The sequence below is a fragment of the Drosophila kikkawai genome, chromosome X (genome assembly GCF_030179895.1).
Source record: "Drosophila kikkawai strain 14028-0561.14 chromosome X, DkikHiC1v2, whole genome shotgun sequence".
NCBI lineage: Eukaryota > Metazoa > Arthropoda > Insecta > Diptera > Drosophilidae > Drosophila > Drosophila kikkawai.
This window is the reverse complement of record NC_091733.1, coordinates 9,339,021-9,366,953: the sequence shown is the minus strand read 5'-3', so window position 1 is coordinate 9,366,953 and position 27,933 is coordinate 9,339,021. Positions and strand designations below refer to the sequence as shown.

The following is a 27,933-nucleotide window of genomic DNA, read 5'->3' as shown; positions in this document are numbered from 1 at the left end:
ATGGTCTCCGGACTGCTCCTGTTGCTGCTTCTGCTGTTGCTGCTGCAAAATGGAGGCACGTGTCTCAATAAATTGGGTGACAATGGCGGAGCAGAAGGAGGAAAAGGTATGGGATGAGGAGGCTGTACAAGGAGGTGGATGTCCAAGGGTTGAGGACTAACTGCATCTAGATGTGCGAGTGCGGGTGCGGATGTAGACATTGACATTAGCTGCATGCCGGCAAACAACGGCATTGCGCTGACACCAACGATAACACACGCACACATGGGTGGTGGTGGAGGAGCGGGGGAAGTTCCTCCAGCTGTATAGACTTCGTTTGGAATTGGTAACCGTTTGCCACTTACATTTGTGCTTAAACATCTATACTTCCCGGAGAGTTGAGGTTTACTGGGTAACCGTAGATTAGGTGTCCTTGTAGAGTACAAAATACAGGTTTTCCTTACTCAAAATCGTAACTTGAAAGAGTGGAAAACACGCTAGCTGCCATATTAATGATCTATTTACACTCTGAGACATGGCTTAAATCGTAATCTCGTAATTCTTTGTAGCTTTCAGTGTGGCCAGCCCTTTGGTACTTGTGTAGGCAAAGACTGTACATATTTTTCAAAACAAAATTTGTAGCAGTCTTGACCCACACAAACACACAGAGAGAGAGAGTTTTAGGAAGAAGCACATACAACATAGGGTTTAATGATTTTTCTCGCTGTGTAGGAGGGCTGGAAAAGGAACACATGGACAAATTGATTTCGCATTTCGAATTTCTGTGGCATAATTCCACAATTCATTTGATCTTCAGTTGGTCTGTGTTATCGCTGTGACTCTTTGTTGCCATATCCCTCGGTTATATCCGCTGTTGTTACAATTCCACAATTGTTCGTTGAAGAGGCACATCCCCATTCCGGGACCGGGCCCGGGACCGGGAACGTGAACGGGAACGGGTCCCTGCCTACTCGAATTACCAGCACATTGACATCGACACACTCGGGAGCTGAACCACCCCCGGCCTGGGCGAGGGAAACAAAAAGCTAAGCAATGCATTGGAGAGTTCAATCGCTGGCTCTAACTCTGATTCAGTCAGTTGTCCATCAGTTGTACACTGGTAAAAAATAACGCAAGCTTCTTTCCAAAATCTAAAAATTAAGGTCATTATGTCGTTTTATTCTTAAAGGATCTATTTTTAAATCAATATATATATATAGATATGCTGATTAGGGTTGTCGAAATATTTAAAAATATCGTATCGATGATATTTTTTTCAAAAAAAAAATATCAAAATAATATTTGATATATCAAAAAAAAAATCGATATATCAAATATTTTTGATATTTTTGTTTTATTATTATTTTTTTTAATTTCAATAACCACTAAACATTAACTCACATACGATCTTAAATTATATTTTTCGATTTTTATTTTATATTTATTAATAAATGAAAGAAAACCATATTTATTTTTACTTTCTTTTGCTTTTATTTATATTAAAATCAAATCAGAACAAAAATTTATCTTATATGAAAGATAATAAAAACATGCTTAAATAATAATAAAGCAAACGTTTTCATTATACCCTTGCAGGGTATTATAATTTCATTCAGAAGTTTTGCAACGCAAGGAAGGAGACCTTTCCGAGCCTATAAAGTATATACATATATTCTTGATCAGCATCAACAGCCGAGTCGATCGAGCCATGTCCGTCTGTCCGTTTCTACGCAAACTAGTCCCTCAGTTTAAAAGCTATCTGAATGAAACTCCGCATAAAGTCTTCTATATACTCGAAACGGGCCGGATCGGACGACTATATCATATAGCTGCCATACAAATGTTCGCTACATTTTTAGAAAAAAAAATTCTAACTTGACTGTTTTTCAACATTTTTGCATCATTTTTGAAATATGGCCATTTTATATTTCAGAATTTTGGTATGTTTTATGAAAACAACTTCGTTGTTTTTCAACGTTTTTTCATCTACTCTGAGATATAGGCTTATTTTATTATTTCAGAATTTTGGTATACATTTTATGAAAATCGGACAACTGCCATATATCTGCCATAGAAACGATCAATAGACGTAGAGAAAATGTAAAGCTGGGAATGAAAAACTGTAACTGTAAAACTGTAAACATAATAGGAATAGGTAACATGTAATGAACTAATATCTGCAAGAGTTTACAAACTTCGTGGTGCCGAAGTTAGCTTCCTTTCTTGTTTTAGGTTCAGTTTCATTTTTTCCGCCGAACTAAGGCTTTAACAGTATCTTATATGAAAGATAACAAATACATGTTTTCTTTCCTTGTCCCGATAAAAAGTGTAACCGCCTTAAATATCAAAAAATATCTCAAAAAAATATCGATAAAATATGATAATTTTTCAAAAAAAATATCACGATAAAAATATTTATTTTTTTCGCAAAAAATATCGATATATTGATATTTTGATATATTTTCGACATCCCTAATGCTGATGCTACTTTTCACCATTTCATAACCAAAATTCTCCTCTTCTTTTTATCAGTGTAACTGCTCCTGGTCCTGCTTTTGGCTCTTGGCATTGCCGCCGCTTTGCTGCGACACCCCGAGGTGTTGGCTATTGCAGTCATTCTGCAGCCGCATCTGGCTCGGCGCCTGCGTGTCCTGCTTCCTTGCTAAATCGAGCATATGCGCACTTGGATTAGGCCTGAAAGCAGTGCCTATTTAAGGATTTGTCGTCTCCAGTTCCCATCGAATTAGTGTCTTGTTAGGCGCGAATTTGTGGCCATTAAAGGATTGCAAGGACCAAGGACTTGGGCGAGCCTGAGAAGAGGAAACTACTATGCTTCGTATAACGTTAATATCTTGAATTCCCATCATATCATATAATTTCCATTAAGGAAATGCTATGCTTTGCATAGCATCCTTTTATGATCTCCCTGATAAAACCCTACAATCTGGATAGTCTGCGTTTTATGAACCCAAGGATAAGGAGTTGGAGTTGGAGGAAGGTTAGATGGAATCGCAACATCTCAATTGAAATCGGACGTGTAGTGCACTTGTGTGCAGACAAGGACCACCGTGATGCCACTGCCACCCTTTGACAAGTCCACAAGTCCACCCCAACCATCCTTCGGCTTTGCCACCCCGCTATGCCTGGCATTTGCAATTATTTAGGCAATAATTACTATTGTGTCTTATGCTTACATTTTGCGCCTGCCGGGCTGACAGAGGAGGAGGAGGAGTAGAAGGAGGCGGAGGGCAGGCAGCACCACCCCCATGGCCAAAGCCGTCGTCACCCTCTTGACTTAATGAGGCCTTTTTGTGCTCTTGATGGATTTTAAATTGTTGTCATCATCGCTATTTGTTTGCTGGTTGCCAGTTGCCGGTTGTCGTTGGTGTTGGGCTTGGTGTGTCCTGTGTGCCTGACAAGGAGGGGTGATGTGTACGAGGCAGGGCATTGGGCATGATGCATGGGCCCGGGCTAATCCCCGTCAGTTGGATTTGCGGTCGCGATGCACACGGCTAAGCGGATACCCGACTTTTGACGCTCAAAGCTTCTTCTCTTTTGTGTTTTTGGGACTCTGATTTGATCCACTATCCACTGGCTGCCACACCCAAGAGTAGGTGCTCCCTGTCAAGGCTTTCAGGGGCAAAAGGGAAAAAACACAAAGCAAGTTAATTAGCCTTAACAAAAATGGGAATCCCTTGGTGCTGAGGGTCATGTTCATGGTTGAATTTATGCAAATGTTAGCTAGATTTTTAAGTAGGATGCAGTTCGAAATTTATGGGAGTGCTGGAAAGATTACTGGGGGCTTAATATATCCTAAAAAGGTGCCTGAGATATACAAACATTTATCTTATTTTCTGCAATGTTTTATTTCCTAGTTTTTAGGGGTTTTCTAAGGGAGCTTACTACTTTACTATCTTTAGAAGAATTGTTTTTTATCTAGTTACTTTTATATTAAATAAAATTAAATAAATAAATTCATTAAATTTAATTGGTTCACTTTGAGCTGAGTTAAGAGTGATCTAGAGGAGAGAACGAAAACAACTAAGATATTGAATATGAATTAGTTGAATTAGACCTCAGTCCTAGAACAGTCCAATTGCGACTCTTTGGATGTAGTTAAAGGTATTGATTCCTTGTATATAAATAAATAAATGATTAATTTTTCAGGTTAAATTAATTTGTGTTTAGAAAAAACCTTGGCCATTGCTCTTACTAAACTTAATTTCAGCGAAAGGAAAGACTTCATCATTAGATAGATAGATAAATGGATAGATACATAGAAAGGTATTACTGGAAATATATTAACAATTATTTTTAAAAGGAAACTCGTTCATTTTACATTTAAAAATTTAAGTTTTCATTTAGAGCACTCAATATTTTCTTCGATAATTCCTAAAATCCAGAAAATGTTTAAAAGTAAGATATATAACGTAAATGAGGCATGGTATAAGCAGCAGCTTCTTGACATAAAAGCTTTTGTCTCCGCATCCGATGGCCATTAAAGATTTAGCAACCTGTCGTTTCATTGACTTCACCGCAATGCTGCAAAGCAGCCCTAGCAGTCCATCCAAGCCAACCATCCATCCAAACCAACCGACCTTCCACGACAGCGTTCACGCATGGCCAGACCAGGAGCAGGACCAAGAGCAGGGAGCGCCGCATGCTGTCGCCCCTTTGCAGTTGCAAATTACATTCAAATTATACGATTTTGATAAGAGGGACATTCAAAAGTTTCCAATTTCAAGTTGTGCCGCTCTTCAAGTGCGTCGCAGTGGCCTCCACTCCACTCCAGTTCACCCCGCAGTTCGCATCCTCATCCTCATCTTCAGCCTCATCCGCATCCATTCCGTTTCGGGCAAAAGTTCTCGCTAAACTTGTCACAAAGTGTGCGTGCAGGAGAACGATGCCGATGCCCAGGACCCAGATCCAGATCCAGCAAAAAGTTGACATATGTGCGCCCCGAGCACTTTTCTGGAAACAGCAGGGCGACATTTTTTCCATTTCCACCTTTTTCGCATCCATATCTACCACCGCCGTCTCCCACTCACTCTCTCTCTCTCACTGTTCTTATTTTTATTTTCGTTTTTTGGTTTCTCATTTTTTTTATTATTTATATTCTTTTTTTTTTTGAGTATATCTTCGGCATCAAGGGACTTGCACTTGATTTTAGTTGAGAGTCTCCGATAATCATGTTGTTGTAGTTGTAGTAGCTGCTGCCCTCGAAAATTGTATGATTGAAAAATTTATGGCCATGGGGGAGTGGCTGAGCAGAAGGCGGAGTCCAACTATAGTCGTGCTTGGCGGGTATGGAAGGGCGTCATCATGTCCTTCCAACCCCATCCATCCATCCCATTCCCTTGGTCGCTTGGAGTATTGTAATAATATGGGAAAATGCCAAGTGAAATGAAATTTCTTAAAATGATGCCAATTAAATCGAAAGATTCAAATTGTTTAAACGTTTTTGCATTCCGAATCGTTTTTGTCAATGGAATTTGGCTGTAGTATGCATGCCATGTGGGCGTTGTTTTCCACTCAGTCGAGTCCTTTATCGAGTTACTTTAGTTAAAGGGAGTGTGGATTTTTTTGGCGGTTAAAGTGGGGAAATGCTTGGTTTTTTAATTAAAAGAGTGACCAAGGGTTGTCATGATCTTAATTAATTTTGTTTTTTATAAGATACCTATCTTTGTGCTTAAGTTTTTATAGTTTTTTTATCCTAACCAATTGGAAACGGTGACTTCCTTAAAGATTTCATTGAAATTAATCGAGGTTGAGACCAGAAAAGAGTAAAAAGTAGCGAGACGATAAGACGTACAAGCAAAGTTTACAACGACGAGTAACGAGTAGCAAACAACAAATGACCTCGTAGGAGTTGAGGATTCTTTTTATATTTCAAGTCAAAAGTCATATAAATATAAAAGCATATCGATTCTTATTAACAATTTAAATAAGAAAGTATCATAAGAGATCCTTACAATTGAAATATTAAAACAGATTACTAACATAAAAATTAAAATATCCCAAAATATTTCTCCGCAGTCATAAAAACTGAGAAATATTGGGATTAAAGTGTGCTTGTGGGCAACTCCTTCTAGCTTCCAAAAAAGTTATATTTGAATAATTTCAAGTGCAACAAATACCACTTCTTTGCTCGCTTAGAGGAAAAGACCAGCTTGGCGGAGATGTCCCGGCTATACTCACCGTTCTAGGCAGGATCCTTGGGGTTCGAAGCTAAATAACATCAACTTTTAGTGTTGACGATTGAACAGATTTAATTGCTTAAAAATCACAAATCCACCTTCAATCGCCAAGCACGAAAAGTCAATTTATATTGTGTGTTTTTCATTTGTTGGACGATGCTGTTATATTGATATATAAAAAGTATTATATTATTATTACCGAATTTTATGTATAATTTTAATACCTTGTATACTTTGGATGTTGCTTTTTAAAGTGATTTTAATTATGTTTTATATTAAAGTTAAAATTAATACATTTAACTTGGTTCTAAGTTAGTTTTTAATAGTTTAATAACTCTGCATGCTTCCTTTAATTTAAATATTAATCTATAATTTTATACAATTTTTTGGGAAAATCAAAACCTAAGATATACATAACTAAGCCAAAAATGTAATAAAATCCAATATGGAAAGCGGATTTGTCTTAGTTTTAATAAGTTTTATAAGTCTGCTTACTGAATTTAAGTTATTTTTAAATTAAATTTTTTTGTTTTTTTTTTTTTTTAATTTAAACGATGTAACCCCTTATCAAATGTTGAAAAAATTAAAAAAAATTAGTTTTCTCTCCGATATATCTAGAAAGACTCGCCTGCTGATGCTGATCACGAATATATATGATTTAAGGGGTCGCAAATGACTTCTTCACTGCATTGTTAGCTTCTAACTGAAATTATTATGCGCTGGAAAGGTCTATAAAAATTAATTTTAATTTTAAGTTATACAAGGATAATAAATCTGTACACTAAACTTATTTATTTAAAAAAAATTTAATTATTTGTTTTAATATTCTATAAAAAAGTATAGAAAGAGTATAGCTAGGTATTAGTATCTTCATCTTGTTTCTTGTTCTATTTTTCCCCCACATGCTACTCATTTTCGTTCAGTGCAGAGGAGGCAGTCGCTGCAAGGAAGCCTCTTAAAGCATAGCATACTTAGCGCCGCTCGAATTTCATCTTGCCGAGCGTAATAGAGCTACCTCCTCAGCGTGTGTGTGTGTGTATGATATAAAAGCATTCAAGAAACTAATAGGCTAAATTAGACTCGGCACACACACACACACACAGCCAGGAAGCACAGAAGAAAGACAGAGACCTTTAAAAGCGTTTAAGCGCGACAAGGAATAAAAGTGCGTTTTGCAATCAAAGTAAAAACGTTGAAACAAAATAATAAAAAAAAAAATAAAATTAAAAATAGAGGAGAAGGAGTCCTGTAAGGAGATAGACGACTGACATCAGAGACGAGGCAGTGGCAGAGGTAGAGGCAAAGGCAAAGGCGGGTGCTCTAGGACTTTGGTGGGTTGTGGGCGTGGTGCAGCCGCAAGGAACGAGCAAAAAATGACAGCAGCATCAGCTAAATGAGTTGAAGGACGAAGGAGCAGTGGGGTGGGGGTGGTGGGGGAGCTCTAAGGGGGGGTTGCGGATATCAAAGCGCTGGCAAAATGGCGTCAGTTGTGTCGAGGGGAGGGTTTTCGAGGCTGGGCGGCGGCACTTTGCGAGCACCCAACCATATTCTTCTTTTTTTCGCTTTTTGTTTTTCCTTTTTTATATTTTTCACATTTTTTCAGAGTCCTGTTCTCGCTCTCTCTCTCTGTCTCTCTTGTTGCTGTCTCCCTCGATCCTTAAACTTTTCCCTTTTTCCCAGCAGTTTTTTTTTTTTTGTTGCGGCAGCTATTTGAAAATTTTTAAAAGATGCTTTTAGCGGTAAATAATGAAAAGTTAAAAAGCCACATCAATGAGATACATTTTTCTTGCTTGCCAGCTAAAAGTTCGGGGCGCTCAGAAGATGTCTAAGGGCAGGCAGGCGGGCAGGACTCAGGCAAGGACTCCTCCATATGCCTGCCAGCTGCTCACTCAGAAAAAAAAGTGTGCGTGTTTTCGCTTTTGCGGGTGGATGGTGTATACACATCACTTCTAATAATAACAACAACAAGAACAAATCATTTTTGGGGCAAAAGCCATTCGAGCTGCGTCTTTTCATTTTGGGCCCAAAAGATTGAGGCTCGAAGGCAGCCAAGAAATGGAACGCAAAAAAGCAACAAACACTAGAAGCTAGCAAAACTCTGGCTCTTTTGGGTTCTCGTTCTGGTTACGGTTATCCTCTGTGTCCCATGTCCTGTGTGTCCTGCATGTGTGTGATGTGTGTGTCTGTCTGTCTTTCTGTCTGGCTGCTCTCTGTGTGTCCATTCGCTTTGGCCTTCGTTTTTGGGGTTTTTGTTTGGCTTTGTTGGTCGAAATGAAAATGGAATAGATGGATGAAAGCCTTAATTGATGTTATGATGATGATCACCATCCTCCTGGAGCTCATCCCATCATCGGTCTCATCATGAGCAACTTCGTTTGCTGGTTTTGCCATTGCATTCCCTGTGTTCTCTGATATGTTCTTTGTGGCTAACACTGCGAATGAGTAACATGCGACCAGACCAAAGGCGGGCGGGCTTGACAGGAGGAGGAGGGGGGTGTTGGGTGTTGTCGGGGCGGTATGGGGGAGTGCCCTGGCTGTGGCCAGTGTGTGTGTCTGCGTGCGTGTGTATGTGCAGATACAATTTGTAATGATACACAAATTAGTATCCTAAATGGATGCTTAATAGCCTGCTTCACTGCCTCCATGCCTCCTCGTCCCCCCAGCCCTTCTTCCACACCCCCCATTGGTGTGTGTGTGTCTGACTTTGTCAAAGTGCCACACACCCACACACGCGTACACACCACTTAGTTGTATTTGGTTTGGGGGCAACCTTCGACCTCACGAAGTGCATTTAAATGCAGTTAAAAGTCAGTCCTGAATTATGAAATATGAGTTCTTAGTGGCAAAAGGCTGTCAACATTAAGTGGAAATGGACAGGATTGCAGGAAGTAACATTAGCATTAACTTTAAACTGTATAAATCGAAAGGTTTAAAATCACTGGAAATCCTGCAAAAAAAATACGCTACATCATATTTTGGGGGATCTTAAATATTTTAAAGAACATTTTTTTAGGCGGTTTTACTATCGGCTTTTCAAAACTTAAGTAGGTTGCCATAAAACTGTTTTTTAAAACAAACAAAAAGTTTAATAATTGTATTGATACAAGGTTTGAAATTCCTGATAATGCGGTCGAAAAGTATGCTACATAATTCTTTGAGGATCTGCAATATTTCACAGTACACTTTAAAACGCTTTTACAATTAATTTCGAATACGTTTCAATGACATAAAATTATAAATAGTCTTAAAACTACAAATCAAAGACTAATACAAGGTTATCAATACGTTTGTTTGCAGTTTTTCAACAAAAGACACATCAAATGCAATATATACTAACACTTTTCAGGCTTTTCTTTTGGCTTAGTGCACCTTGAAACGGCTTAAAAGCTGGCCCAAATATTGTCACGACTTGAAAGGTGTGCCGTTCTACTTAAATTAAGTTCAATTCAATTATATTCGGCGGACTGTCTGTCCGTCGTGCGGAGCCCACTCCGAGGAAATCAATTTAAATATAGATTTATGCTAAATATTCCCTGAAATACACACTTCAAATTTGTTTAGCAGCCCAGCATTTACATATCGGGGCAGGAGGAAGGCAAGGTGAAGTCTGAAGTCTGTGGCTGTCTGCGCCTCTTCCGGCTACTTTCACTGCTCCTATATACCGGTGTCAACAGGTCCAGTCGCTGGTCCTGTTTAGCTTTTCGATATTAGGACTAAAAGGCATTACGTTTAGTAAAGTGAAGTTGAATTCATCGAGGGAAAAACTAATGTAATTGAAGGTTAATAACTACTAACTAACTCTCTTGTTTGCTACTGAGAGTACAATAGAGAGGGAGATCCTATAGATCTTGAGGACTCAAGAGATTCAAAAGTTCTCTAGCGCTCTAAGGCAATATATGTTTGGATAATGCTCTTGATTCTTTTTTAAATCGGGGTCGAACAGAAAATAAACCAATATCTCTCTCAGATAGCAGCTAAAAACAACTCTCTTGATCGCTACCATAAGATATATTTAAACTTTCTAACTTATCAATAATAGAATCAGATAATCATTCAAGTCTAGCCGATTTTTAATTATTTCTACCCATTTCCCACAAGGACACCTTTAGTTATCAATAAGGATAAGGACATTTACTCCTTTCCAGCTGGCTCTTTAAGGCACAAATCACTCGGCTACCCAGTTAGGCATTTTCTTCCTTATTTTTTGTTCGTTTCAAGAGAAAAAGTTTTAATCATTTCAACCCAGGCCAAAAAAACAAAAAAAAAAAAAAAAGGACAACAAGGATAACAGGGAACGTTAAGGGAAAGGAAGGACACAAGACGCTGGAACGGAATCAGCATTGCCAACGACACAGCGAAGCACTGGCCTCTAAGCCCGTTCTGGGCCCACGCAAAAAGGATACAGAGCAGGAGCAGGTGCAGGGTGAGGTGCCGGGCGAGAAGTCGGGACATTTCCCACACTGGAAATGGCGTCGCTGGCTGGCGACGAGAGCAGCTAAATGCCACGAAACGAGCGACGGCAGCAGCAGCAGCGGCAATGGCCAGGCATTTGGGGACTCTCAGTCGAATGTATTGTTTTAAGCAAGGCCTGCAGAGGCACGGGCAAAGGGACCAGGACCAGGACCAGGGTCGGAATCGGGATTTGGGAACCTGAAGCTCGGGCGTCGGGACGTGGCGGTGCGCAACTGCAGGCGAACCGAAAGAAAATGGCAAGAAAACCGGCAACAGTGCCTCGTCGCTGCCGCTGTCGCTGTCGCTGCCGCCTGCGTCGCTGCCTCCACTGTCAACGTTCGCCATATCCTCGACACATTTAACAAGGACTAATTCATTGCGCAGCAGCGGCAACAACAACGCCAACGCCAGCGTCAGCGTCAGGACCAAAGCCAAAGCTAGAGAGTCCAAACTCCATTTTGAGCGACGCTGCCATTGGCTGGCCGGGCCTCTCTGGTTTCAGCATGTGAGTCAGAGCGAGACCACTATATATGCATTGCCTGTTTAAAGGACACCACTGAGCTGCTGTTGCGACTACCTATAGTTGTCCCTGTCTGGCGTTGGCGTCATCTCCCTCTAACCAGCTTGGGCAGCCATATCTCAACCTGCAGCAAAAGCTATTGCTGCATGCAGGTCCTGCTGATTCCGGCGGGGCGCATTCGAGTTCCTGCACCTGTGTGGAGCAGCTGCTCGGATGCACGGATGCCCGGTTGCCACCAAGGAGCCGCCGCGATCAGCTGGCGCGCGTGGCAAAGTGTGTCAGCTCAAAGGGAATGGCCATAAACAAAAAGATACGAAAAGAAACACGAGCAAAGTTAAGGTTGTTGGGGCAACGTCGTGGCACTTGGACTCCAACTGGTATCCGGTTTTGGACTTGTACTTCTAGGATCTATGCGGACAGGACGACAAGTGTCGCCCATTGCCGGCGCTACTCATTTGCCACAAAACAAATACAAAATACAGTGAAAGCGACAACTACAACTACAGGCCGTGACAGCAATGGCGACGTCGGCCAGAACTAACTAAATTAACCAAACAAGTTAAAGCGAGACGGCAACTGGCTGCAGCAGCAGCAGCAGCAGCAGAAGCATCACAGGCAGCAGCAGCAGCAACGGCACTCTGTGCGAGCAGGCTGGCACGCTGCCGTGTATGTGTGTATATGGTGCCATTGCACTCACTCGCTGGAGTTTCATTATTTTTTGCAAATTATTAGTACGACTAACGATTCGTGGTCTCCGAAGCTCTGGCACACACAGGCACACACGGACTAGCAGCTAACCACCAATCGTTCGCGCGCAGCCCGCAATTGTCCCCGCAGCAGGACAAGTCACCACCAAAAAGGATACGCAGCAGCAGCAGCAGCAGGCAGAAGTCAGCGCTGACAGCGACGACGACTGCGACGTCTCTGTTGTCGGAGCACATGATCCTTAATTTCGTTATAATTTTGTATGTTGCCTGAAATTGTATATCATTTTAAGTTTGATCGGCCGCGAATACGTATCGCCGTGCGTGCGTGAACAACAACAACAAGCGAGAACAACAACAATAGCGAGAAAAACAGCAAGGATACAAGAAAGCAAAAACAAAAACAATAACAATAACAAAAGGTGCAATTTTGTTATTATCTTGAACTCTAGACACACACACACGTACACACTCATCACTCGCACATCGACCGTCGGTTATCCTTCGGGGAGCTCTGTCCTTCGGTGCTGGCCAAGTTGCGGCGGAAAAAACAAAAACACACACAGTTGCTGCAGCGGCTCCTGGCATAACGGTACCACCGACGGGTCAGGTCCAGCGAGCGACGAGCAACGAGCGACGGTTACTCGGTGTACCCGCGATGATTGATCCTCCTTTTGGCAGGACAACAACTACACCTTCTCAGTAGGGTCGCCACGGCTCCAAGCGCGAACTGATTGCACAGGTTACCCTTTGTTTTTGTGTGTTTTTGCGAGTGTTTTTGTGCGTGTCCTTCGTCGAGATCCTTTTTTTGTTCAAGTGCCAAAAACCGACGGGCTAAATCCAAAAGAAAATCCAGTGCCAAAAGAAAAGTGAGTGAGAGAACCAAGTGGAAGCTGGTCGGGATTAGAGACTAAGGAATCCAGAAGGCAAGACCAAGGCCTACAGTACCGAGACTTGACCTGAGCGCGGCGGCAGTGCATCATTCTGTCCGCCTGCTCCGCAACAGCTACCGCTGTTCCCCCTCCCAACAAATTTCGTTCACGCAAAGGGAGCGCGTTCGCCGCGAGACAGCTTCCAGTTGGATTACTCAATCGACTTCTTCAAGACGTATATCGATACGCAGCGTTTCTACGCCGGCCACAAGTTGGATTTCAAACATCAGAGTTGTGCCGGCGGCCCTGGTTCCGGTGGTGGTGTCAGCGGAGGTGGTGGTGGTGGTGGTGGTGGTGGTGGCACCGCTGGAGGAGTCGTCGTCGTCGGCGGCAACACCAACAACTCGCAGGCCACACAACAACAACAGCAGCAGCAGCAACAACAGCAACAGCAGCAAGCGCAGCAGCAACAGCAGCAGGGGCAGCAACATCAGCAGCAGCAACACCAGCAACCACAGCAGCAGCAACAGCAGCAATCGGCACTGAGCAGCGGGAATAGCGCCAGCAACGGTAGCAGCACCGGATCCGTCCAGGCCTTGTCCCTGTCCACGCATCCGCACGTGCACAGCGGCCACGCCCACGGGCACGCACACGCTCTAGCCGTTGCCCACGGCCACCACGGCCTACTGCCCTCCGTATCCGTGCCCCAGAATCAGCAGCAGCAGACGCAACAGTTGCCCGGAGTCGGAGTCACCGCCCCGCTGCAGCAGCAACAGCAGCAGCAGCAACAGCAACAGCAGCAGCTGATCAACAACAACGGCGGAGGCGTCTCCGTGGCCCCAACCCTGCTGATCGGCAACGGACCCAGCTCGGCCGGAGCCGGAGCGGGAGTGGGTGTAGTCGGAGCGGGATCCGTATCGGCAGCCGCAGCGGCAGCAGCCGCAGCCGCCTCCATTCCGCACGTGGCGCCGCACAGTCTGGGCCTTAGTCCGCAGTCCAGCGCCGATTCGCAGCAGTTCAACATCTTTCCGGCGATCTTTAGCCGCCAGCTGAACTTCTCGGCCGGCGGGCAAGCGGGCAAGCTAAGCATGGACGAGCTGCGTCCGAATTTGGTTGGCGGGCTGCTGGGTTTGCAGCAGGGCCTGCTGGAGGATCATGCCAGCATGCAACACGGCGGCGTGGCGCAGGACACCAAGTTCATGTCGTTCCAGGATCAGCGGCTAATGGGCATCGGTGGCTCGCATGAGAATCGGTTGCTCAGCCTGGCCAGCTCAGTGCAGGACACGCGCTCGCCAATCACCACGCTGGACAAGTCGTCCTCCTCGTCGCTCAACCACCAGCGCAAGTGCAGCAGCACGCCGGAGGACTTTAGTGCGCTTTACTCGGGCCTGCCGACGCCTGGAATGGACTCATCCTCGCACCACCACACGCCGGCTCACACGCCGCCGTCGCGTCTCTCTGACCACACCATATCGGGTGAGTGTGTGTGTGAGGAGCCGAGCCCCTAATCTTGCCACAATGGCCATTAGCAGGGAATTATCCTTTAACACCCGAGAACCCTTTTGGCCCTTGTCCGTTATCCGTCATCCGTTATCCTTTGTCCTTGCTTTCTCGCCTTTGCCTTTGCCTTTGTCCTTTGCCTGTTTGTTGATGCTCGTTTGCAGCCTCCTATTACTCCTTCAGTTCTCCCTTTTGTTGCGGACTTATCGCCGGCATGAACCGTGTCCCGTGTCCTGTGTCCTGTGTCCTGCGTAGCCTTCCCCATCCCTTGACCAGACACTTGCGGCCACTCTTGTGCTATAAGCGGGACAGCTGGAGGCCAAGTCCTGGCGACTTGCAATTGAATACAGCGAAATTAAAGAGCTCAAAGGACATCATGCATAGGAGAAATAAAGGACAGGGTGCAAATCTATTTGCAACTTCATTTTTTCATTGCTTTTTAAAGATTATATTATGCTATTAATATTGATGATTTTCGACTTGTCTAAGGCCGTGTTTTTATGCTAAAAATGTTAAAGTAAAGTAAGAAATACGACAGATTCTATACCTTACCATAGAGTCATATAGTTTTAATCGGAAAATTTACAAAATATTGGGTCTCCTTGGGTCTTACTAGAGCTCATTGATCTATAGAAAACGTTTATGTATAGCTAAAACTGGTAATAATTAAGCATTCGAGGAGTTAACTATAGTCCAAAGCTCTGACTTGCTACTCTGCCGGCACACAGTACACTGAGAGTAAATAGAGCCTTTCCATCATTCTACCTGCATATTCACATATTTATATATGTTCAAATATGTCTCAAAATCGTAATTCTATAACCTATAGCTCGCTTAGGACTAATTTGGCTGCCAGGGCATTCAGAGCATCAGTCGCCGAATTATATCGGTAAATATAAAATTCATGTTTTCAATTTTTATACAATTTCGAAAGAATGATTGCAGCTTTAATTTAGCAATTCAAATAACAAACTAAGTTTAACTGTACAGTTCATAAGATAGTAGTTAAAATTGAAGATAGAAGGATAGTCAAGTTAAGGCTTCTTTTCTACCTATTCAAGTTTTGCTAAGAGTTCTTATCATGAAACCAATTAAAGAAGACTATAGAAAACAATATATCTATGTATCATTATTTATAGAGTTTTTGAAAAGTGTCATACTTGTAGCATCAGGATTATAAATAAATCAAATTATAAATCAAGAGAAACTTGTTATACTATTAAAAGCATTATCTTAGAGGATCTAACCAAGTAAAATTAAAAAAAAAAGGCTTCAGCTGCTACCAAAATTAACATTAAAGTCAGATTCAAAAGAAAAAGAGTAATAATTTTTAGCTATGCTACAACATTTGATATTAAACTTATAATTTAACTAAAATTGGCCCCCAATTGGTCACAGTTGTTATTGATATGGGGTTTGGATATATAGAACCTATAGTATCCACAATAATCAACTGATCCTTAGCTACTTTCTGTAGCATAAGTACATCCATGAGGGAAGCCGATCCTTTAGGTTTCTTGATCTGATAGGTCTTAGGAGATAATTCGAATGATCATTAGGATTGGGCCTATATTTTGTATTTAAATGGTTTTGCCTTAAGTCAATGTTGACAAACTCTTGGTTACCCTAGGGTCTGGTGGTCAGACTTCAAATGGAGCCCCTAATTTCACCTGTGTACATCTCTCAGGGTCTTTGATGACCTGTTGCACATATTATATATACCGCCGATCACGATTAGTTAGCTACACAAATGAAAACAGCTCTCAAATTGATAGAATTAGCATGGGGAAAAGTGTATCTCTCCGGAATCCCCAGCAAAAAGTAATTGATCCCATGAACCGGCTGTCATTGCAATGACCAAGAACACGGATAAGTTTCCCGTTCCCGTTTTCCGTTTCCCATTGCCATTTTCCACTGTCGTCCATTGCCGGGCAGCGGTTAACCGGCCAGCGAAACTTTCGCCATCTGCATCTGCATCCGCATCCGCTTCATCTATCTGTTTTTCTCGCAGCGTGCAGCGTGGACACGTGGCGGATTGTTTGACCTTGTTTGCTTATGCAACAGCCGCCCAGGAAGAGTTCGGCAGAGGAGCTTGCTCCGCACAAAGCCGCACCCCGCAAGGTCAATTGCATTAGACGGCGCCCGTGGGGTGGCAATGGGAATGGAGCCCGGAGCCCGGAATTCGGGTATTCAGCGAGGGTGGGGAGAGGGTTGCTGCTTACTTAACATAAATACAACACCGGTCGGAGATTGTGTGTGATTCAATTAGCGCGTTTTCTACATAGTTTGCATTTTGTTAACGAGCTAAGCGCGCCAATTAAGCGCCCCAAAAAGCCAGATACCAGCTCCAAGCCAAGTAGACAGAGCTCCAGGTCAGAGTGGAGTGTCTGCGCGTCCCTATTTTGACCTTTAGCCGTAATTTGCCGCCTTTTGGCGGCATTCGGCACGCGTCAGGTAAGTGACATCCTCCTTTGGCAGCCAGCGACCAGGGCCCGGCAAACGCTGCCTCGATTAATGTGCCAGAAATTTGCATAAATTATCCCATATTGCATATTCATGCGACCAACAACATCATTGCCGCCATTGCCGGCGACGTGACCCAAGAGTCTGTCCAAGTCCACAGAACTTTTCACCTTTTTGCGCTCGATGCGACAATGCCGGCGAACTGGCGGCGTCTTGTGGCCGCAGCGCGGTCTGCTGCTAATGTTCTCGTTCCCGTCTCCTCCCGTCTCCTTTCTCCTGTCCCTGTAATTATGCAGCATTTTGGGGTCAAAGGTCGGGTCTTGGGCGGGGTCAGGGCCCAGCTAAACGTTTTACGCATATTAAGCAGATTTTGCTGTCCGCCAACAGATCGAGAGATATGTCTAGGAACAAAAATAAAAGGTCGAACTTTTATACAACTTGGCTTCTATATTTGATATATCAGAATACCGCACTTTTCGTTCATTTGTGTGGCATCAATATTTGACCTTAGCTTAAGATCGAAATACTCCATTAATTATCATTATTTTTCGACATGAATCGGACTTGGATCTATAAACTTTCTGATCAGACTGTCTGGCTAGGGTATGACTTATATATCTACAAAGAGATTTATTATTTAGTTCAAGGAGAATACTTGAACTAGTAGACTTTTGTGATACAAGAGAAGACTCTGTAGGTAAGGGACTGACACTTTCAAACTTGGAAACATACTTTTACCAAGCGTGGCTTGCATTTTAAACTATAAATTTAAGTTTTTAGGTTAGCAAAATTTTCCATAAATCATTATAATCTATATATAAACATCACACTTTAAAAATTTTATGCATTTCTTAGACTCTTCTGCGAACAGGCAACCCTGAAAGAGCACAATTCATAGTGGGTTTTCTCCGTTTATGGAATTTAAGGTGCTTTCCTTGATACGAATTTCCATAGATTTGAAAGTTCATACTTTTGCTTTCAAATACAACTTTGAATTGTATTCAAATATGTTTTGTTTTTTTTTTCTATAAACTCAATAAAACTTCGACGCTTTGGCTCAAAGCCTTTAAAATTTCCGAATCAAATATTTCCGTGAAACTGAATTTTTTGGCTTTTTTTGTAAAAAGATCATGTCCTAATCCATGCTATCCTTGCAGCGGAAGGTGCCTTCAAGAAGCTCAAGCCGGAACCCAACAGCGGCCTCTCGACGGTTTCCGCCGGCATCACATCGCCCGGAAGTGGATTATCAACGCTGAGTCAGCACGCCGGCCACACCCCAACCACAGCATCCTGCCCGACGCCAGCCAGGCGGAGACATCGAACCACATTCACACAGGTCAGTTCTGACAGGTTCCCAGCTCCTCCGCCCGACAGAGGGGGGGGTGAGGAAATTTTAATTAGATTTTCGTGAAGGTTACTCGTAATTAAAACTTTGATGCCACAGGAGCACCGGTGCCAACAATAAAGAAGAAGAGAGAGTCTTTTAAAAAAATAAACATACTTTTTACCTTGGCTATTGATAAATTTTCTTAAATATATTGCTCAAGCATTTTACCAACGGAAACAGGAACCCTAAGTACATAGCTTACAAATTGAATAGATAGTTTCCGGAAACGGAAACCGGAGAGACTGAGAGGCAGCTTGACTGAGAAGCGATAGATACGATGCCTGCATATCGCCTTTGATCGATAAATATAAGAAACGGGCTTATAAATGGTTTCAATTTTGGTTTTCTAAGGATTTCTTATATTTAAAATGATTAATTTATGGCCTAACATGGCCATATTTTATTTATTTATTTATTATAAGTTTAAAATAAAAAACAAGGCTAGTTTCTAGACGAAAAAAAAAAGGGAGAAGAACCTAAATTGTTTACCTAAAAGCTGGAATAACACAATGATATGCATTTAGAAATATTTGATTATTATCAAAGCCTTAAATAAAAGCTAAAAAATAAATTAAACCAAGCGACTAAAATAGGATTCCGCTGCAAAAATAAATGTCTAGCTGCTTTTTTTTTTTTGTAACACAGAAAAAATCCTTGAAATGAGCAAAAAGGAGGAGAAGGGAGCGCCGCACAACAAATTAGCCTAATTAAAATCCGCTTAATTTCAGGAACAATTAGCGGAACTGGAAGCTGCATTCGCCAAATCGCATTATCCGGATATTTACTGCCGCGAGGAGCTGGCGCGCACAACAAAGCTGAACGAGGCGCGGATCCAAGTGAGTAAAATAATGATATAACATAATCCCCGACGAATGCCAGAATCCCCAAGCCGCCTGAATCCACCTACCTCCCTCCCCCCCCAATCCTGGCCAATTAGCACTATTTCAACAGTTGTTCGTCTGAGTCTGAATCTGAATCTGAACAGACATCCAAATCGATAATAGACCCTGCTTTATGGAGATATATCCCGCTGATGCCTGGCCCGATCTTGGTTAGCGATTAGCGTGCGATTATTCCGGACGACTGGCTCGCTGCTGGTGTCGCTCTCAAGTGCTCTGCCCCGGCGTCTGCTGCTGCTGCTGCTTTCAAGTGCGCCGCGGCAATAATTAATTTATAGTTTTATCACGACTGCCCAGGACAAGTGAGTGCGTCGCTGCAGGACTCACCGGGGAGGGTTCAGGCTCTCACTTGTTCCGCCTGCCTGCGGTGTCGAGTTACCCGCCGAAATGGCCCGGGGATTACGGAGATTACAGAGCTACGGAGGCAGCATTTCTGAAGGGGAAAGTGTTTTCAGCAAGTGCCCAGCCTTTGAAGTGACTCGCCCAAGCCCAGTTTGGGGAATTCACCTTATCGATATCAAACCCAAATTGTCCTGATGACAGGATACCTGTCGAAGTCTATAACTCTAGCAAATAGGAATCCCCTTTTATAGCCTTATAAAGTTTATTAATCTTAATCAGCATCAACAGCCGAGTCGATCTAGCCATGTCTAGTCCCTCAGTTTAAAAGCTATTGGAATTAAATTTTGCATACAGTCTTCTTAATGATTCAATTGCAAAACAGCAACTGCTTCCTTTCTTGTTTCCCCTAAAACATAACTTTACGCTGAGCTCTCGGTTTGCTCCTCTGTAATCTGATCAGTCGGGGAGGTGGGGTGGGACAACAAGTGATTACCAAATAATATACTCGCCAGATATGAATATATAAATATCGTAAAATCATAATTCACCCCCCTTCCAGCGAACAACAACTGTTCGCGATAAGATTACACACATTTGGGAGACCGGCCGGTCTATTAGCGCAGCATAAACCATATTTTTCAGCAAATGTTCAAATATTTACACTCCAGTGCAACCCCTGCCCATTCTTCCCTGTAATCCGACGTCGCTTACAACTTGACTCCGGCACTCGGAGCAGCGACTTCATGTCGCTGTTGACAAATTTGTCGTGTATACATTTGGCTGGAAAATTGACGCTTCAGCAGGACGAGAAAGAGGTGGGGGGGAGGCAGAAGAAGGAGGCACGGTAGGTGGATGAGGGTGGTGATGGACTGGGCGTTACTGGGCACATCTGCCTGGAAAATCCATCAGCGAAAAATGTGTCTCAAGTGCAAATTTGGAAAGGCGCGACGGGGAGAGAGTGATGTGTGTGTCGTATCCTGCCGCCTTAATTGTCCTGCAAGGCAAAGCTTGGGCAGTGAGAGTGACATGTATTGTTACAAGTTATTGGCTAGTTTTAAGGCCAAAACAAAGACCACAATTAACAATAAAATAACTAAGCTAAAAATCAAATCAAATCTGAGAAACATCAGCAGGCTTTATAGATTTTTAGCTGGTTTATAAATGTGTCTAAATTTCCTTAGGAAAACATACAACATTCGGTTTAGAAACTAGTTTAATTTCCTTTTTATTTTTAATGTACCTACTATATTTATAAAGCTGAAAATTTATATCAAAATAAACCTTAATAAATATAATAGGTTCTCTGAAGAATGTAATTTTTCTTATATATTTTACGTATGCACACATCTTTTAATAAATAATTTCACTAGCAAATGCATATTTTTTTGTTTGTTAAGTTTAAACAAAGCTAAAGGGCTTTGTGTTTATCTCAGATAATTTATAAAATATACTATACTTGATTCTAAAACCAAGAAGAGTGATTCAATGGCAGTTTTTGTTTGTTTTTGATATCAATTGACATAATTTAATTTTAAATTATATAAATAAATATATATACATATGATTTATAGGGTCGGAAATGAAATAATGGTAATAATAATAAAAAAAATGCAGAAAATCCAGCACTGCGTATGCGTGATACGCGTTAAGCAGCTAACTATATCATATATCAAGTGCATTTAGACATAATTCTCCCACGAAAACCAGAAAATTACGCTTCTGAAACACTTTTGGTTATTTAAAAAACATCTAGCTCTTGGTTTAAATTAAATTTATAAATTAATTAAGTAAATTCTTAATTTACTTTAAGGAATAGCAGAGAAAGGCCAATACTTAATTACAAATACAATACTAACAAGATAATGATTTTATAATTTCCCAAATCAATATAAAATAATAATAAAAAATATAAAATAAATAATTGCAACAGATTTACCCAGCCAGAAACTTAAAGGAAGAACCAAATCTCCTGTTTATTGATATACTTTTACTCTGAAATGCAAACTGAACCGAATATTTGGGGAAAGGGGGAGATTGCTTATCAAAATCATTTGCTGATTTGCAGAATTTGCAAAGTCAGTTCCCTGAGAGCGACAAGTTGAAAGCCAGTGACTTGATTGTTTAGAGAAGGATTCTTGATTATATAAATATAAGAATGTAAGGATAAACAGGGCGAGGAAAGCCTTGAAATATTAGCAAAATTATATTGTCATAATTAGGTGTCGCATTTCAGGGGCAACGTTTCCCCTTCCTTCATTCTTTATCCCTCTCTATCTCTATCTCTAGCTCTGTGTCCAATTAGTGGCAGGTTGTCATTTGTAGGTCAACCACCTCCTTTCGATCCTTGGAGTTCATCTAACCCATTTGGAACAAAAAGGGAAGGGAAGTGAAGGGAAGGGACACTCTCTCTAAATGCTGGGAATGGAAAAAACCGAAAAGCGACCGAAAAAACAAACGTTTGCAGCGGCTAAATTTGATTAAATGCTGAAAGTAAATTAAATTTGAATACGTTTAATTTTCATATTTCCGTCTGTTTATTCATGTGTGTGTGTGCCAGCCATGGGAATTTGTTAGTTATAATTTTTGCTTTTATCTAATTAAAGTTTTTAGCCAGGCCTAAACATTCTCAGAGGGCTTTAACTTGGTTCAACTTAAAGCGAAATGCCAGGAAATGCTAACTGGGATTGGGATCCTCATCCAGCGAGAGCGATTTTGTTGTGTACGTGTGAGAGTGTGCCATCAAATGGATCCTTAATTGAGTTACTCCGCCCACAGCTGGAAATTGAACGACGAGGACGACGACATCGAATCAGTCAGACAACGCATTTTCCACCCTCGAATGTGGGGGCCAGGGGCTGGGGAGCTGCCATACATACATGGCTGATGGTTAAGAGCATTATTTAGCAGGGAACAGGGGGACAGGGACACGGATGAGGAGCAGGCAGGCAGGGTGTCCTTGCTGGCATTTTTATGCTGCTGGCAGCCAACCAAACGAAACCGAACGAGCCATAAAGTGGGCGCTGGAAAAACAACCCCGAAAGCGGGTATCTCTGGGTATATTTCTCATTTAAAAAGGGCGCACAGACACACACACACACACACAAACACACACACACAGCACACAGATACATGTGCACATAGCCATGGACAAAGATAATAATAATGATAAAATAAATAAAAGAAAATGAAGGAAGAAAAATCCAAAGATGAAGGCAAGGCGAAGGCGAAGGCGAAGGCGAAGGCAAAGGCAGCCTCGAGTCAAGTCTGGAGTGCCGCCATTACAGTACACACACACACACCCCCATGCCCACCCCCTTGCCTTTCCTTGCGTTGCCTTGCCTTGCCTTGCCTTGCCTTGCCTTGCCTCCCCCTCTAAGTAACTCAAAGCAAGCTGAGCAGCTTTCAAAATGTCGGAAATTTGTACACACCCCTCAGAGCCAGAGTTTGCCCTTCTTGTCTAGTTGCTAGCGCGGCTTTCATCTTGGCAATTTCTTTTTGCCAGCTGTGGGGTGGGGGGTAGCATCATCATCATCATCATCATCATCATCATCATCATCAGGATGAGGAGCGTCTTTAATAATATCTAAGCAGCAGAGCAGCAGGCCCCCACTCACTTAGAGAGGACCAAGACCAAGACCAAGACCAAGACCAAGACCAGGACCAGGACCAGAGACCCTCGTAGCAAACAGCGTCGTCAACTTATTTTCAATTTCAATTTAGTAGATTTTTTCACTCATAAGACACACAGAGAAAGAGAGACAGGGAAGGGGAGATAAAGATAGAGAGAGAGGGAGTGATTGGGGCTGAGAGGTGGCCAGAGGCTACGACTACGGACAGACGACTTCTCAGAAAGGACCTTCTTATTTTCCTCATCAACCTAGCAGCCAGTCTCTGTCTCCGTCTCCATCTTGGGGAAATGAAAAAACCAAATTGGCATGGGGCTACAAGCAGCTTAAAGAACAGGGTTCCCAGAAAAATCTTAAACCCAAATCTAAACTCCATTTTCTCTTGCTCCTTGCAGGTCTGGTTTCAGAATCGTCGCGCCAAATACCGCAAGCAGGAGAAGCAGCTGCAAAAGGCGCTGGCACCGTCTGTGATCCCATCCTGCAACGGGATGATGCGCAACATCCAGGGCTATAGTGTCTCGCGTGGCTATCAGCCATATCCGCATCACAATACCATGAATCGCTATCCCCAGGTAACAACAAACCTCAGCCTCTAAACTCAACACGAAATCATATTTTTACTTGAAATTCCTGCAGGATCTCTTCCAAATGGGCGCCTCCTCGTATCCAGGCATGACGCAACCGTTCTCCATGGCGCACAGCTCGAACATGGGCTCCGTGGGAGTGCGTCAGGACTCGATGGGTAAGTAATATTTTCCGTATAAAGTAAGCTGTCTCAGGACTTACCCAAGGACATCACACACACTTTCACTAATGGTCACTATGTAGGACCCACACTTGCTTACTCGGGCAGGGATCGGCGGCAACTAAAGACTGGCCCAGAGACAAGCCCTTAGGTTAACTCCCGCCAAGAGCTTCCAGGCCCGATGATCTCCACCAGAGAAAGAGAGAGAGAGCTTGCGATCTGCCGAAGTCTTAGGCTTGACTTCGGCTAGTGAGCTTTCCTTCAATCCGCCTCCTCCTGCCATAAGCCCAAGACCCCCCGCCCCCACTCAAAGTCCAAGCCCGTGTCGGTGCCTAAGTAAATTTCCGCTGAAGGTGGCGGAATCCGATGTATGTTTACCGGCTGCCTGGCACGGCGCCTCCAAGATGCGGCGCCGCCGACACCCAATCCATATTGCTTTACTTGCCTGGAAGCTCGCAATCAGACATAAACAAACCAATCGGCCAGGCCGGATATTATGATGTAGCAGCAAGCCGGCCGTAAGGGAATAGATTCGCAGTGAAATGAATTTCCGGCTTTTTCAGGTCCTTCCAAGTATATGTCCAAGACGATGCTGGGCTTGCAGCTTCCGTGGCACGGAAATGCGAGGCGTCTCGGAGAATCAGTTGCACTTTGAAAAATATATATATATTTTGTTTTTTCGAGTGGAAAAAAGGAGTTCAACTAAATGGTGAATAAAAGCCAGAGCTCTTTTTGAAACATCCTAGATCCTGGGACGACGCTCCAAGGGATTTCTCTGTTTCTCTAAAGACCCAGGACTCTTAACTCTTTTTATACAAATTTCAAAAGAAGAAAGAGATGAATTTTACAAATTTTCTCTGTTTCTTAAAAGTCCCAGGACTCTCTCCTCTCTCGATAATAATTTCAAGTAGTTAGAAATGAATTTTACAACTTTCCTGACTAGTTATCAAGGACTTTTGACTTCCTAAAACGTTATTGAACTTTTCCAGGCACCAAAATCACAATATTTATATAAAACTCGATTACTTAGGAATAAAAAAAAGCATACAAAATCTTAAAAAATCCTACAAAATCATACAAGATCATAGAAAATCCTTAAAAATCCCTTAAATCTAACGCATTTCCTCTTTCCCTTTCTCCAAACCAATCCTTGCAGGTATGTCACCAGAGGACGAGTGGTACAACAAGAGTCTGTCCGCCCTGCGGATGAACTCGTCGCATCATCCCAACCTATCGGCCCCGATGCTCCAATACCAGACATAATCAAAGACCTTTGACGACTTCTTTTAAAAGATCGCACCTCAAGCGCAGGATGAGCAGCAGCACAAGAAGAAGGGAAGACTGGAGGAGGAGCAGCAGCAGCAGGAGCAGCAATACCAGCAGCAGCAGGAGGTGCGATGTTTTAAGGGCGAGTGCGTCAAACGGTGTCCCGCAGCATCTACCAAAAACATACATACATATGTCTCTGTCTATATCTATGCATATATCGCTGTATATATGTACATAGTATATATACGGGTGTGTGTCGTCGTCAGTCATTAGTTTCTAGTCCCGAGGATGTACGATCTGCGTATCTAGTATCCCGCAAGCATCTCCTAGTATCGCTGGGATCGTCGCAAGATAATACTTATAAGACTTGTTGATATTATTCTGTTTGTTTTTTTTTTTTCAACAATTTTTTTTGTGTGTGAATCCAGAGCCAAGTCGTTGGAGGAGAGGAGCTATGCGACGAGGGCGTGGTCGCAGCTAAGAGAAAGAACGAAGAGGTATTATTGTAATAGGCAACTAGTCATAGGTCTAAGCGAATTGTGTGTATTGAGATTTTAGCGTGGCATTATATCGGCGTAACGGTAAAGATAAAGGTAATGGTAAAAAAATCAACTAAAGCAAGCATCAATGCATACAACATACATTTAAATAAATACGCACATGTATTGAGATATGTACTAGCGATAGCATAAGTCAGGTTGTCTAGCCCCCCCAAAAAGAAGGAGGAGGATCAGAAGGAGGAGGAGGATGAGGAGGCGGCGAGGGGCAGGAGTACATCCTGAATCCAGGCTGCCGCATGCAACTCTTTGGTTGCTTTCAACGAGTTTTCATTGCCTGCTCACTATATACTAATATAGCTTACTCAACATACATATAGCCCCTCCGTCCCCCCTACCCCACCCAGCCCCTTTCCCCCCGAAGAGCCCCAAAAAAAGAGAACCCAAATCAAACTACAAAACTTTCTAACTAATTCAACATGTGTCGAAACTAATTGTAAGATGATTTTTTTTAGCTAAGCAATGCATTAACGAGTTATATTTAATTGTAATACTAAACGAAACCAAAAACCGAAACCACTATAATACATCACCTATATATATTTAAATACGAAAAGAAAAACGAAAAACAAAAAACTAAAATGCGAAAGCAACACGAAAACTACAAGAATCATGTTTAACAAATTATGCCAGACACAGCAAGATGAAAATAATAAAAATAATAAAAAAAAAAACACAAACAAACATTATTATTTACAGTTTAAAAGTTATACAAAACATAATGGAAAATTAAACTAAACTAAAGATCGGAGTTGAGAGAACGTCTTAATTCGGCTCTCTTCGAAAGCATCGAGAGAAGTTTACGCTCTCTTGAGATCGCTTTATTTACGGAAAGACCTCTCCCAGTAGCGAACGAGAGAGTTGTGCTTAGCTGCACTCTGAGAGTAGTTAGATTTTCCAGCAAAGAAAAAAAAATTGTGGAGGAGTTCGTGGAGTAGATCGTGGAGAACCTGCCTTGGAATCAGGCTCTGCATCCGAGGCTGCAGCTTTCCCTCCTAGAGATTCCTCAATATGCTTATTCATTGAGTCATTTTACTGAAACTTTTAGGCTACACCCGTCTCACACACACTTTGATAAGCCGAACTAGGGTCTACTTTTCCGAAGGGACTACCTTAAGCTCTGTGATTGATCAAACTTCCCAAGTAACAGAAAATTTTAGTTTGAGACTGCAAAGATACAACCATCTTTCTATCTCGCTCGTACATCAGGCTTAGTGGAGTCTCAAACCCTTGTGCCTAATAAGATCAAATTCAAGTTATGACTGAAGTTTAGGCTTGTTATGGATCTCAGTTGGCAGCAAAGGAGCTGTCTCACATCAGATCAGCTCACCAACTCACATTGTTATTCCACTATATTGCTATTCGTGCCACCAGCTGGTTAAATTCAAAGTTTCAAAAGTGAATAAACTACAACAAACCAACTTACAATTCGATTTGATCCTATCCCTCAACAAGATGTTCAGTCTGAGCGGTTCCGAGCTGACCGTCTTCGATCGACGCTACAGGGAGCCGGTGCTGCTCAATGTGTACGATCTGTGCCACCTAAACGATTATACCATTACCGTGGGCCTGGGCGTCTTTCACTCGGGCATCGAGCTGTATGGAACTGAGTATGGCTATGGCGGACACAACATACCCGGCATGTCTGGCATCTTTGAGATGGAGCCTTGCAACAGCAAGCACGAGCTGGGAGAGCAGTTCCGTTTCCGTGAGAAAATCCTGCTGGGCTACACGGGTCTCAGCAGGGAGGCAGTGCGGCACATCGCTGAGAGGCTGGGCAGGCGGCAGTTCTCTGGACGCGCTTACCACATCGTATCACATAATTGTAATCACTTCTCCATCAAGATGGCCGACATACTCTGCGGACGCCCCATACCCGGTTGGGTTAATCGGCTGGCCAATCTGGTGGCCCGTGTCCCGTTCCTCGTCAGCTACCTGACTCCGCCGCACCAGCGTCGCCGTGAGCGTGAACGTGAACGTGAACGTGAGCGTGAACTTCAACGTCAACGTCAACGTTGCAGCTGCAAACACTGCCACTGAATAACCCACAGGAGGTGTTGTTTCCCCAAATCGTTTGTTGTTACCTAATCGCTTTCCTACTTTGCCGATCCCCGTTATGATACTGATATTGATACTGATCTGGTCCCACGAATAGTAGTTCTTCCTTCGCCCTGTTTTATCTGCATTAAAAAGAAGCTCTTGGTAAATTCTGAACGGGATAAGCCAGAGTAGAGTCTATATTTAGACCGTATCTTGTCGGAATGTCCTTTTTTTTAAAGAGCCTACTCCTAGAGAGAGAGCTCTAGGCCGGCAGGACTTTCTTGGCTGATCCCTGGATTCAGATATAGTTTTATAGTTTTTTCAAGCCTCAGAGAATATCCTATACGCCAGATTTGCAAACTATTTAAACTCAAAAGTGCT

The 27,933-nt window shown here is 42.7% G+C and overlaps 2 protein-coding genes across 2 annotated transcripts; both read left to right on the top strand.

The window, feature by feature from the left end:
• LOC108079166 (uncharacterized) lies at positions 1-25,266 on the top strand. The gene is made up of 9 exons (XM_017173417.3): positions 1-106; positions 11,013-11,133; positions 11,212-11,421; positions 12,828-14,200; positions 17,845-18,023; positions 18,803-18,910; positions 23,337-23,513; positions 23,578-23,683; positions 24,843-25,266. The coding sequence occupies exons 1-9, from the start codon at positions 1-3 to the stop codon at positions 24,947-24,949; spliced, it is 2,487 nt and encodes an 828-aa protein (XP_017028906.2). The 3' UTR covers positions 24,950-25,266.
• Positions 25,267-26,813: 1,547 nt separating this feature from the next.
• LOC108079173 (deubiquitinase DESI2) lies at positions 26,814-27,756 on the top strand. Its single transcript, XM_041774958.2, has one exon. It carries the CDS (start codon positions 26,968-26,970, stop codon positions 27,550-27,552), a length of 585 nt encoding a protein of 194 aa, XP_041630892.1. The 5' UTR covers positions 26,814-26,967; the 3' UTR covers positions 27,553-27,756.
• Positions 27,757-27,933: the final 177 nt, after the last annotated feature.